The 19,972-nt window shown below is 40.5% G+C and overlaps 1 protein-coding gene and 1 non-coding gene across 16 annotated transcripts in view; one reads left to right on the top strand and one right to left on the bottom strand.

The window, feature by feature from the left end:
• The window catches only part of HHAT (hedgehog acyltransferase), a 348,264-nt gene that overhangs the window by 280,163 nt on the left and 48,129 nt on the right, over positions 1–19,972 (bottom strand). For all 15 annotated transcript variants that reach the window (XR_012432735.1, XR_012432736.1, XM_065541220.2 and 12 more), the window contains one exon: positions 4,510–4,623. Coding sequence is in view for 13 of the 15 variants with exons in the window: in XM_065541220.2 (XP_065397292.1) it covers positions 4,510–4,623 (114 nt within the window). In the remaining 2 variants the exon portion in view is untranslated. The remainder of the gene's footprint in view (positions 1–4,509; positions 4,624–19,972) is intronic.
• Positions 17,711–17,822, top strand: LOC123570772 (U5 spliceosomal RNA). The gene has a single exon (XR_006695019.2). It is a non-coding gene; the product is annotated as a U5 spliceosomal RNA (small nuclear RNA).

Below are 19,972 nucleotides of genomic sequence, written 5' to 3'. Positions count from 1 at the left end.
CCAGGTGCACTAGCTCATGCCCGTAATCCCAGCACTTTGGGAGGGTGAAATGGGAGGATCACTTGAGGCCAGGAGTTCAAGACCAGTCTGGGCAATATAGTGAGATCTCGTCTCTACAAAAAGTTTTTAAAATTAGCCAGGTGTGGTGTCACAGCCTGTAGTCCAAGCTACTCAGGAGCTGAGGAAGGAGGATTGCTTAAGCCCAGGAGTTTGAGGTTATAGTGAGCCATGATTACACCACTGCACTCCAGCCTGGGTAGCACAGTGAGGTCCTGTCTGTAAAGGAAAATAAAATCACACAGTGCTGGTGGCTGTAGGGTAGGCCCTCCTCTGGCTTTACTATATAATGTGTTACTAAGTAGTTATACCAATATATATTCAACACCCTTTCTGGATGAGTTCAGGCAGCTAACGCTGATATCATCAGGGGATTTTTGTTTTGTTTTTGCCAAACTAGAAAGCATAAAATGATATCTTATTGTAGTTTTAAGATGCAAATTGTTTGATTACTAATGAATTTAACATTTTTTCATATGTTTATTGGTCATTTATGTTTCCTCTTCTACAAATTCCTCTTCATATCTTATATCATTTTTCTATTGAGTGATTGTCTTTTATACGAAATTTCTTTATTCCATATGCCAATCCTTTGTCAGTTTGCAAATTACTTTTCCACTATTGACTTGCCTTTCCACTTTTCTATTGTGTCATTAGATAAAACGTTTTTAATTTTAATGTAAATTTATCAGTGTTTTCCTCTATAATTTGCACTTTTTGTATCTTGTATGAAAAAAATCTGTGTCGGCATCAATATTCTATGTCATATTTTCTAAAAGTTTAATACTTTTGATTTTCATTTTAACTTCTTAATTCATATTGAAAATTATTATGAGGTAAGCATATGTATACCTTCTAGTTTGACAAAAGTAGATCTTGTTTTTATTGCTTTTCAACTTAATTTCCATAATTACTTATTAATCAATAATTAAAAGTCAAAAAAAATAGATATTGCTGTAAATGTGATAAAAAGGGAACACTTTCACACTACTGGCAGAAGCATAAATTAGTACAACCACTATAGAAAACAGTATAGGAATTCCTTAAGGAACTAAAAGTAGAACTACCATTTGATCCAGCAATCCCACTACTGGGTATCTACCCAAAGGAAAAGAAGTCATTGTATGAAAAAGGCACACGCACCTGCATGTTTATAGCAGCACAATTTGCAATTGCAAAGATATGGAACCAATCTAAGTGCCCATCAACCAACGAGAGGATAAAGAAAATGTGGTATATGTACACCATGGAATACTACTCAGTCATAAAGAGGAAAGAAATAATGTCTTTTGCAGCAACTTGGTTGGAGCTGGAGGCCATTGTTCTAAGTGAAGTAAGTCAGAAATGGAAAACCAAATATCATATGTTCTCATTTATAAGGGGGAGCTAAGCTATGAAGACACAAAGGCATAAGAATGTATAATGGACTTTGGGGCTCCGGAGGGAAAGGTTGTGGGGGTGAGGAATAAAAGACTACATATTGGCTACAGTATACACTGCTTGGGTGACAGGTACACTACAATTTCATAAATCACCACTGAAGAATTTATCCATGTAACCAAAAACCACCTGTACTCCAAAAACTATTGAAATAAAAAAACATGAAAAAAATCTCCCTACAATAATAGACCTATCTATCTTTATGTTTATGATCACTTTTTGTTTTATATATTTTGAAGCAAATAAACTTAAGAGTTTTAATATCTTCCTAATAAGAAATGAACTGTTTGTTATTCAACAGCAGCCCTCTTTGTCACCAGTAATGCTCTTTGCCGCTATTAATAAAACTGCACCAGTAGTTTGTCAGAGGGAGAGGGGTTTAATATTTGCCTGGAACATCTTTTCATACTTTTACTTTCAAATTATGTGCCCTTCTGTTTTAAGGATATCCAGCTAAGAAAAGCCTCTCTGAGCTCCGTTTTGGTTTTTGTTTTCCCTTATTTCTCTTTCTTTTTTTCATCTAGTCTGACAATCTTCATCTTTTTTGAGAATCCACTTATGTTGATTGTAATGACTGACATATTTAAACTTATTTCAACCATTTCTTTTATGCTTTCTCTTTGTTCCACTTTTCCATGTTTCATCTTTACTTTTAAGGATGAAATGTCTAACAAATGAAGTTCATCATATTTTAAAGGGATTAAAAAAACTGATACTATATTATTGATCCTATCTTGCAGAGGACAACTGCTATGTTTTGAATGTTTGTCCCCTCCAAAACTGGTGCTGAAATTTAATCCCCAGTGTGGCAATATTGTGAGGTACAGCCTTTAAGAAGCAATTGGATCATGAGGGCTCTGCCTTCATTAATGGATTCATTCATTCATAGGTTGTATTAGTCTGTTACACACTGCTACAAAGAACTGCCTGAGACTGGGTAATTTATGAAGAAGAGGTTTAATTAACTCACACTTCCACAGACTTAACAGGAAGCATGACTGGAATGCCTCAGGAAGCATGACTGGAATGCCTACCATCATGGCGGAAGGCAAAGGGGAAGCAAGCACATCTTACCACGGCAGAGCAGAAGAGAGAATGAGCAAAGTGGGGAGTGCTAGACTTTCAAACAACCAGATCTCATACGAACTCTATCATGAGAACAGTAAGCGGGAAGTCTGCCCCCATGATTCAGTCACCTCCCACCAGGCTCCTCCTCCAAGACGTGGGGATTGCAATTTGACATGAGATTTGGGTAAGGACACAGAGCCAAACCATATCATGAATTAATGAGTTATCATGGGAGTGGGACTGGAAGCTTTATAAGAAGAGGAAAAGATACCTGAGCTATCACGCTCACCACCTGATCTCCTGCATGGCCTCAGGACTGCAGAGACGCCAGCAAGAAGGCCCTCACCAGATGTGGCTCCTCAACCTTGGACTTCCCAGCCTCCATAACTGTGTAAATTCCTTTTCTTCATAAATTACTAAATAAGTTCATTTTCTTATAAAATTACTCAGTTTTATGTATTCTAAGCAACAAAAATTCACTAAGACCATAAATGAAGATGCAGTGAAAACCTTTGCTCAGGTTAGAAAGCTAATCAGTGACCAAACTAAGGACCAACATGAGTAATACAATGTCTAGCACTCTTCCACCACACAATTAGTACAATCCTCGAAGTACATCATCTTCCCCTCACAGAGGTAAAGAAAAAACAGTATGAAGCTATTCATTTTACATATAGGAAAACTAAGACTTATGGTAATAAGTCATTTACACATGAGTGGGAAAACTTTGTTACAAATTAAAATGTTAAATTTCCAGAAATTTTGAATTCTTGGGGAAAAAAAACTAAACAGAAATTTGTGGGAGAAAAGAAAACCATTAACGAGGGCTGAGGTAGATATATTTATTACTAGCTTAGGAACAAAAAAAATTATTAGGTCTGCTCACAAAGTTACATGAAATTTTAAAATATATTCAGATCTGACGACGTCTAATATTTTGGATTTTGCCAGTTCAGCAGCCACTTGAGTACAAAAAAAAATCAATATCATATTTAAGAGGAAGTTAATATGCTGTTGGGATTGCCTATCTTCCAGGGTTAGAAGCAATGCCCAGGAAGCACCGATTTTCAGTAGAGTCAGAAACTGACTCAAGTTAGGTGCACATCTCTAACCACAAGGCATCCTGTTTCTGTATCTCACTTTCTGGTCTCAATCTCCAGAGGTTTCTGTTTCTCTTCTACTTCAGTTTTATCACCTCCGGGAACCTCTGAGAATCAAAACATTTTTCCTAGGTTGAATTCCAAATCAGGTATTGGTTGTGTCTTGTTTTTACTCAGTAAATTTCCAAGCACAGACTTTTTCCTCCACCAGGAATCTATAGCAAGCAAGAAGCATTTATCAGAGGCCTCTGATCAACACCCTGGCCTTCAGGTGACAGAAAGATCCCCCTGGCAGTATACCAGGTCCCTTGCTAGCTAGACCTGTGAAGAGGGTCTCAATCCTGCCTCATATAAAAGTAGTTTTCAAATAACCACTTTGAAGAATCTTTCATTATCTAAGCCAGACCAAGGCAAGAGCAAAATGCTACTGGACTTCCCATCTAAAACAGCGACAGCAGCATAAAGTACTTGAGATTAAAATTATTACCACTTCTTAAGTAAATCATCCATTTTCTTCTGAATTTGGACTCGTCTAGATTCTCAACAACAGGCAACTTTTTGATAAATTGATCGGAAGTGATCTTAAAGACCACCACCACCCTCCATGGTTAGTTTTACTCTACAACCTTTATATTCAATGTCTGAAAATAAGTTGGAAAAAGTAAGTGCAGGATATGAACTATGAACTTTTATCTTAAATGTTATATTGATCGTTAACAACTTTATCATTTTTTCCAGGCCCCCAATGCTAATATTCATGTCTTCTGATTCCTAGCTTGGACTCTTTCTTTACAAGAAGCAAAGGAAAAACACACTTAAAAGGTAACAACACAAATAATCATACCTTTCTTGCCAGCAGTGTGGCCATTTGAGACACTACCATGTGGCCAAGGAGAAGCCACACCAGCCACTGCTTCCCCCATTCCATCCAGAAGCTCCACTCAAAGTCGGTCGCATCCTAAATAGGACAAAATAGGAGTTTATCAGAGGGATTTCAGTACATGTCTGAGTCAGAACACAAACTCCAGTTAATAAAACTGGAAAGGTCAGTGTGAGTCCAAACTCTGTACAGGCTTTACATACTTCTAGCCTTTCCCCATCCACCTGTACACTCCCCTCCAGCTTGCTATTAGTTAATGGCAAAAACTGCAATTACTTTTGCATCAACCTAACAGAATCATTGCTATTGCCATTCCCCAAATGCACCTTGGACTTTCTACAACTCAGTGTCTTTGTTATAGCTGATCTCCCAGAGCCCTCTATAGTATAGATACTATTATTATTTCCATTTTGCAAAAGATGAAACAGAGACTTAAAGAACTCAATTCATTTACCCAAGGTCACAGAGATAGCACAAGTAATGAATTGAGGCTATCCCGGTTTAGACAACTAGATGTTTTCACTAAGAAGAGAAATGTAAATTGGACACTAATAATATGGCTTAAAGTCAGTCATTCTGAGTCTTGTTACCATTTACAGACAGAATAATTTGTCAGAGAAATTAACTAATTTCATATAAATTTATAATAAAGGAATGAAAGGTACACTTCCCTTCCCCCCAAGAAGCTCTGTGTCCATGTGGCATTCTGTGTCTGCATCGGTACCAGGTTCCACATGTATGAAGCTCCCCAGCAGGAGTAGGTAGAAACCTCTGAAAAGAGTGGACATGTGGATGCTTAGAAACCAGCACCTCCAAGTCATGGCCTCAGGAGCCCCAGAAAGGACCACAGAGGCCAAGAGGAGCATGGAGAGATGCACACAGGATGGAGGGGGATTTGAGGTCTCAGAATTTTCTAACCAAAACGTGTGCCTGGAAAAGGACTCCTGCAATGACTACTGATATTGAACCCCTCACCAATCTCCACAAGTAGAACTTGAAGTCTCTCTTAACTGGATTTGAAGAAAAGTGTGATTTTTTTGGTGTACCTAAGATTGTGGGGTAATGTCATACCAGTTACACACAAATAAAACTTTTTTTTGCAGAAGGTAAGATACACATAAAATTGATCTTGATTCATAACAGACTATGAGTGCAAGGTAGCTAAGACTGGAGGCTTGGTTTGGGTCCAGAGCCCAGATCTACTCACACTTGCTGTGATGACCTTGAACATGATTCTTAACCTTTCTGTTCTTTTTCTTCATACAACAATAGTACTTACCTTACAGGGATTTTTGAGGCTTAAATAAGAGCATATGTATATTAAAAGTTTATAACAGCACACAGTACTCACTAAACAGCAGTACCCATTACTCACTGCTAGACCCATGTGCTTCCCATCCCTTGTAAACCACCAGCCAAGACTGTATCATGCTTTTACTTGTGCCACTCATTTAAAAAAAGTTTTCCCGTTTCTTCAAATAAGGAAATACAATACTGTGCATTCTCAAATTACACGTGCTCTCCACACCCCAGATCCTGATACATGATCTGCTCCTAAAGCCCCTGTCCCCTGCTGGAAATCATGTATCTAGTTGAATTGCTTCCATTTAGAGATGACTACACCAGAGTCTGGGACATGCCCACCAACACACAGCCAGGCAGCACGGCAGAGAACTCAAAGCTTTAACCTGGCTCCTGATCCCTGATCCACAGTTTATTTCCCCATCTAGAGATTTCCAAGTTAGCTGAGAGTCAATTAACCAAATAAAGGTAAACAAGTTCAAAGGTCATGTGATGAGGCCATGTTAGTAAAATACCACTTTTATAACAGGGATATAGCTAAAAAGACACGGAAAGCCGAGACTTTTTTTTTTTTAACACAAACTCAAAAAAGAAAAAACAACGTTTGAGTTTTTTAAATATAACATTTTTGAACACTTAGAATTACATTTAGAATTCATGACCCCAAGCTTACCTATGCCTCAAAACTTCTCCAAGTTTAATTTTCTAGGGGGGAAAAAGGATATAATATGACAAAACATCTAAGACTTTCTGTTCCACCAGAAAGTCCAGGACTCCTGAAAACTCTGCTGGTAAAATCCCATCAACAAAAATTACGCATGGCCTTTCACCGCTAATTATTACAAAAAACATTCATTTAAAGGCAATAAAAATGTCTCTCTCATGTCTATTCTTCCCCATTTAAAAAAGGTACCTAAGGGAAATGACCACACACAAAAGCTGGGCCAATGAAAAGGTCAAGATGATGTTTAATGATTTGGGTAAGAAAAATATTGACTCACTGCTTCTCGAAGCAAAAGCTTTATAGACTCTGAGCTCAGTCACACATTTCAAGGCAAACATGAAAGCCTGAAATCAGGAACAACATCATGTTCTGTCCTTTCCCCCATTTTCTTTCTTGACTCCATGGTTATTAGTCAATTAGGAGTCTCTTCTTTGGGACTCTAAGGGGGTCAGCTATAAACTGGGGCTAAATCCCAGCCAGGCAGAACTAGGCAGGCTTCTCCATGGAAGCTTGGAGGCTGTACTCCAAGGAGAAGTCACCCACATCCAACCTCAAGGTGGACACAGCCACCTACTTGTTAAAATGCAGATTCTGATGCAGTCAATCAAGAGTGGGGCCTGGGATTCTGTATTTCTAACAAGCTTCCAGATGATGTGATACTACCAGCCTGGGGACCGATCTGCACAACTGATGAAGCCTTCCTACAGCTGAATGTTCATAAACTCACAGAATCCTTAACAGCTCAGCCCACCCCGTACCATTCCCAGCCGGGGAGGGCACACACTCCGAAGCTGCTACCTAACACTCACCAACAGAGCAGTCATCCTCCTGTTCACCGTTCAAAGCTCTGAGCACCCAGACTTCGGAATTCACTGAACAAGTTAACAAATGCGGTTGTTTATTCCGAGGCTTGCATTCTGCCAACAGGCAATACTAAGGACTCTGAGAGACACAATCGTTCTGGGTTTCTTAAATAGTAACTCTACCTTCCTGGCAAAACACTTTTTCCTTTCTTAACAAAGGAAAGGGTCTGGGCCTAGTGTTTGTAACTGCTGCTTTTCCTACCCACAATGGAGTTCTACTCTAGGCACCATGAGGAGCTCAAAGTCTAAATGGGAACACCCCCAGCACCAAGACCACCACACCCCACAATGAAGACACTAAAAATCCACTGCAAAGTGAGAGGGGTAACAGTGCTGCAACTCAACTTCATATGTCCAGGAACCTGACAGACCTGTCCTTTCTTCCCATACAATCACTGATGAACATTCGAGTATGTGTTTTCTAATTACAACCTCATAACAATCTTTAAAGTGGTTCATTTGTTTGATAGACCTTATCTTTTAGAGAGTTTTCAGTTCACAGAAGAATTAAGCACAACGTTCAGAGAGTTCCCATAGACCCCTTAACCCCTCTCCATCAGCATCCCCCACCACAGTAATATATTTGTTCCAATTGGTGAACCTACACTGATTCATCATTGTCATCCAAAGTCCATAGTTTACATTAGGGTTCACTCTTGATGTTGCATATTCTATGGGTTTGGACAAATGTATAAAAACACATATCCACCATTTTCATATCATACGGAATAGTTTCACTGCCCTAAAAATCCTCTGTACTCTACCTCTTCATCCCTCCTAACCTGACCCTGCCCCCCCTCAATCCCTGGCAAACGGTGATCTTTTCACTGTCTCCATATTTCACTTTTTTCAGAATGTCATGTAGTTGAAATAAATAAGTTTTGGGTTTTTTGTTTTTTGGGTTTTTTGGGGGTTTTTTTCTGTCAGCAATTTGAAGCTCTTTTTATTTGAGACACTCTCACTCTGTTGCCCAGGCTGGAGTGCAGTGGCACAACCTTGGCTCACTGCAACCTCTGCCTCCCAGGCTCAAGTGATTCTCGTGCCTCAGTCTCCCAAAGTAGCTGGGACTACAGGTACATACCACCATACCTGGCTAATTTTAGTAGTTTTAGTAGAGACAGGGTTTCACCACATTGTCCAGGCTGGTCTCAAACTCCTGACCTCAAGTGATCCACCAGCCTCAGCCTCCCAAAATGCTGGGATTACAGGCATAAGCCACTGCGCCTGGCCTGAAGCTCATTTTTCCTTTATTCTTCTTTTTTCTTTTTTAAGTAGTTCTGTTTTTTATCTCTGTGTTACTAATGAGTTAACTGGAGGTCAGAGAAAGCAGATTATTTGTCCAAATCTAGTAAGGGGCAGAACTGGGTTTCTAACCTAGGCCTGTCTGATGCCAAGGAGGAAACCCTTTTCTGAGATGTTTCTACTCATACTTGTCCCTGTACCTGAACTCTCTGCCCTTCCCACCCCTTTGGCCCACAAAACTATTTGACTAGACAATCTCCAACCCAGAGTGCACCTCATTAATGCCCCACAACCACAAAGCCAGCCCAGTGACATGCACAAAACACTCACTAAATAGTACAATTCAAATGTCAGCACAGAAGTGAGGCTTTCCCATCCCTGCGCCTCCCAGGTGGACCTCACTGCACTCCCTTCTCTGTCATCCACATCTCAATTCTAGAACTTTTATTATGGCATATTTATTATATTACTTTTATTCATGTATTTTCTCTCTGGAGGGAAAAATGGAGTTCTCCGGGAGCAAGAACCTTGACTCAAATCTGTCTCCTATATACCCAACATTCAGTAAGCCTTTCAAATGGCGGGGAGCAGGAAGGGAGCCAAAAAATCAGGCCATCTAGTACTTATCACATTTCTCCCCCTGTTTAAACTTGGAAAAGTCACTTATCTGGACTTGAATTTCCTTGTGTGTAAAATGAAGGGCTCCACTAGCACAATGTCTAAGATTCCTTTCAGAAAATGGGAAAGACAGTTATTTTCCAGGCTAAAGGAAAGAAATACTAAGAAAGTGCTTGTCACCCACCCGTGCAGAGGGGGTGGTCCCCCCTTCTCACACCCCTATGTCACTAGGGAAGAAAGTTACAAGAAAAAATTCCTGGCAAGTGAGGACTTGCCCTAGCAACTCACCACTGAGTAAATCTTTCCTCCTTCTAGCCTTGAATTCTCATCGCCCTTAAACCTTGCCAGATCACAACTCACTCTCAGCCGCTTAGCTGGAGTACTGTGTTGTTATCACAAGGGATGGCTAAAATTCTGGTTCTGTGCTTTCTCTTGCATTCCCCAGAAAATTGAGGACTATTCTCTAGCTGAAAACAACACAAATGCATAGCTACTGAGGCCTGGTCAATAGACTAAAATGTAAGGTACCAAGCCAAGTGCCAAGGCACTCATCAAGACGCCCTAAGTGAATGAGAGAAATTCACCCTGTTGCCACATCAGTTAGCTCAGTCTGCTAGTTCCTCAATCCAGATCCCTGGCCCCACTGTTTTTGGAGTCTTTTTGGATTTTTTTTGTAATCAGTCCATGACCTGCTGAATAGTTCCACTGTTTATCTCCTAGTGAGATGGGTCAGGAGCACTGTTTTATTAGGCCTGTTGATGGCATTTGTAGATAGCTTGCTATCAGCTCAGAAGTTTACATCTACAAATGAAGCAGAGTCTAAGAAAGGCCATGGATGAGCCTTGAAAATGATTTGAGGTCAGGTGCAGTGGCTCACGTCTATAATCCCAGCACTTTGGAAAGCTGAGGTGGGTGGATAGCTTGAGGCCAGGAGCTCGAGACCAGCCTGGCCAACATGGTGAAACCCCATCTCTACTAAAAATACAAAAATTAGCTGGGAGTGCTGGTACATACTTACAATCCCAGCTACTCGGGAGGCTGAGACATGAAAATCACTTGAACCTGGGAGGTGGAGGTTGCAGTGAACCGAGATCATGCCACTGCACTCCAACCTAGGTAACAGAGCAAGACTTTGTCTCAAAAAAATAAAAATAAATAAAACTTTTTAAAAAATGATTTGACCCATTGTATAATCATTCAAATATTTCAAGAAAGTTTACTGAGCATCTAGTATATGCTGCTTCATATGCTCAATCACAGCACATCAATTAGGCTTTGATATCCAGGAAAGTCTTGGAGCTACTGCAAAATCGTTTTCCTCCCTGTACCATATGCTAGACCTACTTCAATTCTGCAGACTGTTCTCTACTCACTTCTACCCATTTGGCCTTATTCCTTCCATTCCATGCCCCCTACACAGCACCAAAGTAATATTTTTAAGAGCATAATTGATCATGTTATTTCCCCCACTTAATATTCTTCATGTGCTCCCCTTAGCATTTCAGAGAAACTTCTCAGTGAGACTCATGCAGTTCTTCATAAAATGGCCCTGTCCCCCTGTCCTACCTAACCTTCACTGCCCCCATCATCCCACATTACAACTGCATTGACCCCTCTGACCCCACAGCCTGACATTCATGCAGCTGGGCCTCCCACACTTTGCTCCCTCTATTTGGAAAAACCATCACTGAAGCATCATGTGAATGAGGACCTACCTTTCAGGTCTCAGCTCAGGCAAGCCTTCTCCCAGGAAGTCTTTCCTAATCCATCCATTCAGCCTGGACTCAGTGTCCCTTGCCTATGCTCTCATAATATGCCACTATGGTTACCTGCATCAAAGCAACTTATCCCACTGTGCTTTTTATTTTTTTATTTTATGTTATTTTATTTTGAGACAGAGTCTCGCTCTGTCGCCCAGGCTGGAGTGCAGGGGTGCGATCTCAGCTCACTGCAAGCTCTGCCTCCCGGGGTCACACCATTCTTCTGCCTCAGCTGCCTGAGTAGCTGGGACTACAGGCCCCCCCCCACTACACCCGGCTAATTTTTTTTTTTTTTTGTATTTTTAGTAGAGATGTGGTTTCACCGTGTTAGCCAAGATGGTCTCGATCTCCTGACCTTGTGATCCTCTCGCCTCAGCCTCTCAAAGTGCTGGGATTACAGGCGTGAGCCACTGCGCCCGGCTTATTTTATTTTATTTTATTTTTGAGATGGAGTCTCGCTCTGTCACCAGGCTGGAGTGCAGTGGCATGATCTCGGCTCACTGCAACCTCCACCTCCTGAGTTCAAGCGATTCTCCTGCTTCAGCTCCCAAGAAGCTGGAATTACAGGTGTGCACCACCACGCCCAACTAATTTTTGTATTTTTAGTAGAGATGGGGTTTCACCACATTGGCCAGGCTGGTCTCGAACTCCTGACTGCAAATGATCCACCCTTCTCGGCCTTCCAAAGTGCTGGGATTACAGGCGTGAGCCACCAGGTCCAGCCCCCATTGTGTTTTAATTACAGGTTACTGAGCTATCTCTCCACTAGACTGTGAGCTCCTTTCCGACAGGGTCTACATATATATTAAGCTTTGTATCCTTCAATAAACATAATATATTAGATGCTCAATAAAAGTTCGAAAAATTTGAATGATTATACAATGAGTCAAACTATTTTTAGGAACCTGATATCAGCACAGTCTGCTGGGAAAGGGGAAGAAGAGATACCAAAAGTGAAGAACCCAGTTTCTGGCTTAGAATGCCTTTATAACCCCAGGTAGGGAGAAAATATAAGCTCACAGAATAGTTCTAGTGGATGATCTGCTCTGCAGATTTTCCTGACCAACTCAAGGCCCACTCTCTGAAAAATCAATTACTGACTCTCAAGACATGGCCAAAGCATAGTATTATTACAATAGAGGACCCATTTCATATTCATAAGAAACACATAAACTAAAGTATGGAAAACACCTGGAATACAGCCAGGAATGTATGAAGTACTATGTCCTTGTTTGTTCAGTAAATATACAAATAAATGAACAAACAACAAACTCGATTTTACTTTCATAGGCCCAGAAACACAACTCCAGGAGTTTTCAAGCCGCACATCCTGAAACAGTTAGAAGCACCCATAGTTAGAATATGAGAGAGTTCAGCTGTTCAAGATCCCAAACCCAGTGCAACAAAAGGAAAGAAGCAAGTTCTAGAGATTGTGGACTGAAAAGAAGTGAGTCCACAGTTAACAAAAAGGAACTTCAGCATTCAGGAAAGCAACCATCTTAATCTTTTGCTAAGAAGAAAACATCTGCTTGTACAGCAGGTACTGCCAATTAACTCAACCATGACTCTTCAGTCCTCTCTAGCATTACTTCCTACACATTACAGGTTAGAAGGTTGAAAACTACATATCCCCGAATTCCCTGTAGCTGGCAGGTCTAAAAATAGCTGAACTTCTGATGAACAAATACAAACACTATGACTCTGAGAGTAAAGGAACGATGCATGGGCTGTAAGACTTCTGAAGAAAATGGTGGCAGAGGCCCTTTGGCTGTTCTGCAGCAGCCATGATGGAGATTCTGGGGTCTAGTCAGGTCAGAGATGCTGAAGCTGTCAGATGTGGCACCAGAGCCCTAGGTTCTCAAGCCAGGGGCTATGTGGCAGCAGATGTGTAGGGTGGCTCTCGGAACTGTTTCTGGTAGCTCACTTAGTGCCTGCTCCTAGAGGTCTTTCCATTATTCTGAAATGTCTTTAAATCCCTGCAATAATTGTCTTTTTAAAATGACTGCAACAGATTCTGTTGTCTGCAGTGGAACCATGACTAACATACTATGGAAGAAATGTTTCCTCTGATTGGAATCCAGCTCCAGCTTAATAACAAAAGCATTATGAAAACAATTCACTTTGAAGGACACTAGTCTGAAATAAGTCTATTCAATGGAGGAAAATGACATGGAAGAAAACACCAGCTAGGTCAACCCAATGAATGCTCAAGAACTAGGTAATGAAGGCAGTGATTGTTTGTTAGAATACAGTCACAGATGCATTTATGTATTTCAAAACCAAAAGACATGTAATGTTCTCTATACCAAAAAAAGGTAAATGTTTCAGGTGATGGATATCCCAATTACCTTTATTTGATAATTACACATTGTATAGAGGTGTCAAAGTATCAAATGTACTCCAAAAATGTGTACAACTATTGTATATCAATTTTTAAAGAAAAAAAAAGGAAATGACCTACCTTACCAACCACTGTATATTTTTTATTATTATACCTTTTTCCTTCAGAGAAAACAGTATAGAACTGAATATATTTACTATTTTCCTTATCCTCATACCTAGCAAGTTGTAAAAATAAAATACTACAGAAATGCTACACGTTTGTGTACTTATTTCCTAAATAGCATTATTTGCTTATTGTTTACTTTGAGACCATATATAATATCTTATTACACTAAATAAGAGTTATCTGCGATCAGAGAAAACCTTTATGAGGTTCTTGAAATCACAAATGTTTCCCTGCACATTCTAAGGCAGCAAACTGACCTGAATGGCCCGTAAATCTCCAGACAAGAAACACAAAAGGAGACTAATTTTGTAAGAATTCTGCACAAAAGAGGCACTGCTCTCCGAATGAACCCGGGCTAATGATTCATTGAGCAATTATTGGAAGAGTTTTCTTTTTCCTTCAACAACTGCTTTTCTCTTTCTAAAAGAATTTGAACTAAATCATTTTACTGCTTACAATTTCCAGAGACAACACTCTCTCCCAGTCAATACTTTCTGAAAGATAAAACGCTTCCACTAATAAAACCTTTTTTTCTGGAAATAACGAAGTCCCTGCTGAAACATCATCACCCTCCTGCATAGGTGAAGATGCTTACAAGGGCAGGGACGCCGCCAACAGGACAGGCCCAGGCTGCCCTGTTCTACTGTGTACCATTCCCAGCCTCTTCATTGCCCCTCGCCACACACGCCAGGCAAATTGGTCCAGGGTAAAATGGTAAAGGGGAGGTGTTTTGTGGAAGAAGAAAAGAGAAAGCCTCTTAAGACAAGAGGACCTAATGAACATGGGTAAATTATTTCGCATATCTTCAGCCCAACTGCCAACCTAAACTCAGTAACATCCTCTGGTCACAACTCTCTACCTACCTACCTATTTCTCAGAAGTCACTTTGGATTACGCAGGAGAGCAAGACTGCAGAATCTATTCGGTTTAACATGAATAGATTCTGTCTCCCTGCTCTGTCTATGCCATATTCCCACCTTTCCTTTCCTCCTAAAGCCAGCAAAGAAGGAATCAAATGTTTAAAAAGAAACATTAAATTTCAGGGTGAACTTGAAGGCACAAAACTATATTATTTTCCCCACATCTCTCAAACTGGAAAAACACTATATTTTCTACAAGGTATATGGAAAAAAAGAACTATAAACGATGAAAAAAGGTGATAAACAAATTGGAGATCATGACAAAAAAATGTAATAGAATGAGATGACTGGAGAACAAATTACACAGAATCATGACTCCTCAGCTTCAAAATATGCTAATAAATCACACATACCATTAATGTCACTTCCCCAGAATATCAAAAAGACAAAGTGAGTCACAATAACATGGAAGGAAAAAAGATCCTCAGCCTGTTGGGGGCCACAGCCCCTAAAATGATCCTTATACTCAGAGAATTTACTCTCTGCTGAGGAAGTCTTCACACATGCAAGAAAACTGGTTTGTACAGAACATCTCTGCAGTGGGCAAACATAGCAAACTGGAACTCCACATGGAAGCCCAAAATGTTGGAGATCCCCAGGGCAAAAGGCCAATTAAGAAAGTATAATCTCAGAGAGAAAAAGGAAGAATTAACACTTTTGCCATCTATTTAGGGGAAGAAGAAAGGAACCCTCCATAATCCCAGATGCCACCTTTCTACTTTACATACTGCCTGAAAGACCAGGGAAACAGGTGAGCAGAGCTATGTTGAAGAGTACTCCCATACATCTTTACCTCTGTCCCCTTTGCCCATTAGCTCCCAAGCTGTTCAAGAGACACCTCCCCACCCAGATCACCTGTGAACCCACCAGCCATCACAGGCAGCCCAGGAACCTGGGAGACCGGGAATAGAGACAGACAAGAACAAGACCAAGGCTCACCACATCCTCAGGGCACACTGCCCCATCCTTCCCCCGCTGTCCATTGCTTCTACCATCTCTCTTCAGAAACCTATTTGTGTATTAATAAAATAACTCATCTTATTTATGATACCTGAAACTTACTTTAAAACACAGACTACAACACAGAGACCTCTGCTTTCAGGCAAGACATAGTCCGCACATTTATCCCTATCCCTCCACTAATGACAGCTAAAACCCTTGGATGTAATCTATAAAACAAATGCAAGGAGATTCTGAACGGTGAAAAGAGCAGACTGGGCTAGAGAGCTGAGGACCTACGGAATGACAATAAGCAAAATAAAATTAAGTATGAAGTAAATGTTGATATATTAATATTTACATTAATGCAATATTAATTATACTTAATATAACTTACTAGATGGGCTTAATAGCAAAAGTAGATTACATAAGAAAGAATTATTGAGCCAGGCATGGTGGCTCACGCCTGTAATCCCATAACTTTGGGAGGCCGTGATGGGTGGATCATTTGAGGCTAGGAGTTCCAGACCAGCCTGGCTGACATGGCAAAACCCCCTATCTAGTAAAAATACAAAACAATTAGCTGGGCATGGTGGCACATGGCTGTAATCCCAGCTTCTTGGGAGGCTGAGGCAGAAGAATCGTTTGAACCCAGGAGGCAGAGATTGCAGTGAGCCAAGATTGCACCACTGCACTCCAGCTTGGATGACACAGTGAGATTTTTTTTATTTTTGAACCTAAGGATAGGTCAATAAAAATCACCCAATCTGAACAAGAGAGAGAGAAAACTGACTGAAAAAATACAGCCTCAGAGACCCTTGATATAAGAACAAAAGACCTGACATTGGTGTCATTAAATTTTCCAGAAAGAAAGAAGAAAAAAAATGAGGTTAAAAATATGTTCAAAGAAATAATGGCAAAAAAAAAAAAAAATCCCCAAATTTGGCAAAAAGCAAAAACCTACAGATTCAAGAAGCTGAATAAACCCCAATCAAATTAAATACAGCAATTAAAAGACAGAGCTTGGCAGAATGGATTGCTAGAAAAATGACCCAACTCTAGACTGTCTATAGGAATTCACTTTAAATATAATGAAATGGGGAGGTGGAAAGTTAAAAGGATGGAAAAGAATATGGCATACTTACATGAATCAAAAGAAAGTGGGAGTGGCTCTATCAATGGCAGATAAAGTAGACTTCAGAGAAAGAAAATCACCAGGGTCAAAAAGGGTCATTGCAGAATGATAAAAATATCTTCTCACCAATAAGATATAAGAATCCTAATATAATTTTAATATATATTAAAAGCATTGTGGTTTTTCAGGGATTAGAGATGAGGAGGAACAGGGTGAGTATGGCCACAGAAGAGGTAGCACGGAGTAGCTCTTCAAGGTCCTATATCTTTATTATGTTGGTGTTTACATGAATTCACACGTGATAAAACTGCATATAACTATATACATATACACAAATAGGTGCCTGCAAAACAGGTGAAATCTGATTAAAGTCTGTGGGCTGTACTAATGTCAAGTTCCTGGGTTTGAGTTTACTATGGAAGGTTCCCCACTGGGGAGCTAACCATCAGGTCCTCCTGTTGACAACAGCAGACACCAGGGACTGCTGGGGGGTGGGAGGGAGGACTGGCAAGGGCTGAAAAACTATTGAGTACTGTGCTCAGTACCTGGGTGACAGGATTATTCACACCCTCAACCTCAGCGTCACACAATATACCCAGGTAACAAATTTGTGTATATACCCCTGGAATCTAAAATTAAAAGTTGGGGGACAAAAAGATTCCCCACTGGGGAATCTGGCTAGAGGTACACAAAGCCTCTCTGTACTACTGCTGCAACTTCCTATAAGTGTGTAATTGTTTCAAAATAAGATGATGCTAAAGATAACAAATCGTACTCCAAGTCCCATTGTATAAAAAGGGCTAAAACGAGAGTTTCTATGGTTAACCCAGGATGGGATTTAGAACCCTGCTAGCATGTCCTCTACTTCGCCCCCTAGTGGTAGCACCAAAGGCACCCGGTGAATAACAAGGTGTGGAATCTCAAGGCGATGACTCAACATTCATTTGCATACCCATAGTACCCTGCACATAGTAAATTCTTTAAAGCTTAAAAGAATATTTCTTTTGACTCAACATTTCTAACTATGGGAAGATTAAATAATTCTTTTTGTGCAAACTGTAGGCAGTAATTCTTTTTGTGTGAACTGTAGGCACCATCGGTGTACTAGGAGTTGCAGTTACTGCCATAATGAGTTAAAACCAACTTTCAGTGTTCACTGATTTCTCTTCAGATCGAATAAATCTTTCGCCTTTTACTAAAGATTTCCGTGGAGAGAAACAAATCAGTTTAAAATTAATTTTTTGAAGCCTTGCCTTGGCAAGGCAGATCATGTTTTATAAAAAAAGATCTTAAAATAAAAGCATTGTAGTGCAGCAACTTCAGGTTGTAGTGTTACATTGTTGCTGTTCACTGTTAGCTTAAACACTGAGTAACAGAACTTGCAAGGCCATGGTTAACTCTTGTTTTCCATCTCAAAGCTCCGAGTCATATATGAGTCAAATATCTCAAAAGCCATATAACTTTCCCTGGTGGCATCTGACTTGCTAATTAACAACATTAACATTAGAGACACAGACTGGCTTAGACAATTTAGAAGTGATGGCCTTTAAGATCCTAAATTCAGTCACATGGTTGGAGAATTTCTGGTTGCCTGTCTTTAAAGAAGTCCCAAATCCATCCCCCTCTAGATAATATTCTATTTTCTATCTACCTAGTAAAAAATTCAATGCAAGGTGGTGATGCAAGCTCCTTAAAGGACTCCATCAATTCCACTGATCAGCTTGGTGTAAACTGGTTTCCACTGCTTGCCTAGCAAGTGTTTAATAAACGTACATATGCCAGATAGAATTTGACCTGAGATTTGCTTTCATCAAACCTGGGAGCAAAATTATGGTGGAATAACAAACCTTCATCCATCTCAAACTTTTCGGCAGCTATTGTCATCCCTGAAAGTGGCATCAGTCAGTTCCCCACACAAAGACACCCCACTTTACATCTTCTCCCACGTGCCCCTGTGATCTCGCTCTTACCTTGCTGCTGCTGCTTAATTTCTTTTTAACAAAGGCTTATCAACTGTCATGTCATGATTTTAAAAGGTAATAACCTTTTTAAAAATGCTGACAGGCACCACTTTTAGGAAATGTACTGAGAGAAGGAAATGTTTTCCCTCCTTCCCGCTTCCCCATACCTCCCCCCAAATTTCAGATCCCGCCACTATTCAACCTGCCCTAGGCTGGAATAATCCCTTCCCCCTTTCTCTCTGGGTCTTGTTATGGCACTTATATAATTCTGAATCCTGTTACAGCACTTATATATTTGTGTGTAAATTAACTTTAATCCACCTCTAAGGACAGTTCTTAACATTGAAAGTATCCAAATAAGGAGTCCAGAAAGAGTGAGTTAGCATTTGAAGGACTCTAATCAGAAATCTACTCCCATACATGACTACAATTCAAATAATTCCACCATGGTACCTAAAGCTGCACCTGAAAGTTTACTAGCATAAGGAATGTTAGGAATAAATATTTTACTAATGAAAAGCATGGTGCTCAACATGTGATGGATTAAAATTTTTCATTATTACCCTTGTACTAATGAAGTATGTAAGAATCCCTTGAGGCCAGGTGCAGTGGTTCACACCTGTAATCCCAACACTTTGGGAGGCTGAGCCAGAAGGATTGCTTATGCCCGGGAGTTAGAGGTTACAGTGAGCTATGATCATGCCACCGCACTCCAGCTTGGATGACAGAGCAAGACTCTATCTTTAAAAAATAAATAAATAAATAAATAAATTAGTCTGGGTATGGTAGCTCACACCTGTAATCCTAACAGTATGGGGGGCCATGACAGGAGGACTGCTTAAGGCAGGGAGTTTGAGATAAGCCTGGGCAACAAAGCAAGACCCTGTCTGTACAAAAATTTTAAAACTGGCCGGGCGCGGTGGCTCAAGCCTGTAATCCCAGCACTTTGGGAGGCTGAGACGGGTGGATCACGAGGTCAGGAGATCGAGACCATCCTGGCTAACACGGTGAAACCCCGTCTCTACTAAGAAATACAAAAAAAAAAAAAACTAGCCGGGCGAGGTGGCGGGCGCCTGTAGTCCCAGCTACTCAGGAGGCTGAGGCCGGAGAATGGCGTGAACCTGGGAGGCGGAGCTTGCAGTGAGCTGAGATCCGGCCACTGCACTCCAGCCTGGGCTACAGAGCGAGACTCCGTCTCAAAAAAAAAAAAAAAAAAAAAAATTTTTTTAAACTTAGCTGGATATGGTGGCACATGCTCACAGTCCCAGCTATTCTGGGGGCTATGGTGCTGGCACCACTACACTCCAGCCTGGCCAAGATCTAGACCCTATAAAAAAAAAACAAAAAAAACTCCCTTGAGTCCAGCACCCAAAGCATTGAAGGTCTAACACTCTCTTGGTCTGTGTCTTTTGCTTCAATAAGGCTCTATCCTCTAATCAGAGTAGAAGGGTTTC

The sequence above is a fragment of the Macaca fascicularis genome, chromosome 1 (genome assembly GCF_037993035.2).
Source record: "Macaca fascicularis isolate 582-1 chromosome 1, T2T-MFA8v1.1".
Lineage (NCBI taxonomy): Eukaryota > Metazoa > Chordata > Mammalia > Primates > Cercopithecidae > Macaca > Macaca fascicularis.
Note: the sequence above shows the minus strand (reverse complement) of the source record. Positions and strands in the feature narration are given on the sequence as shown.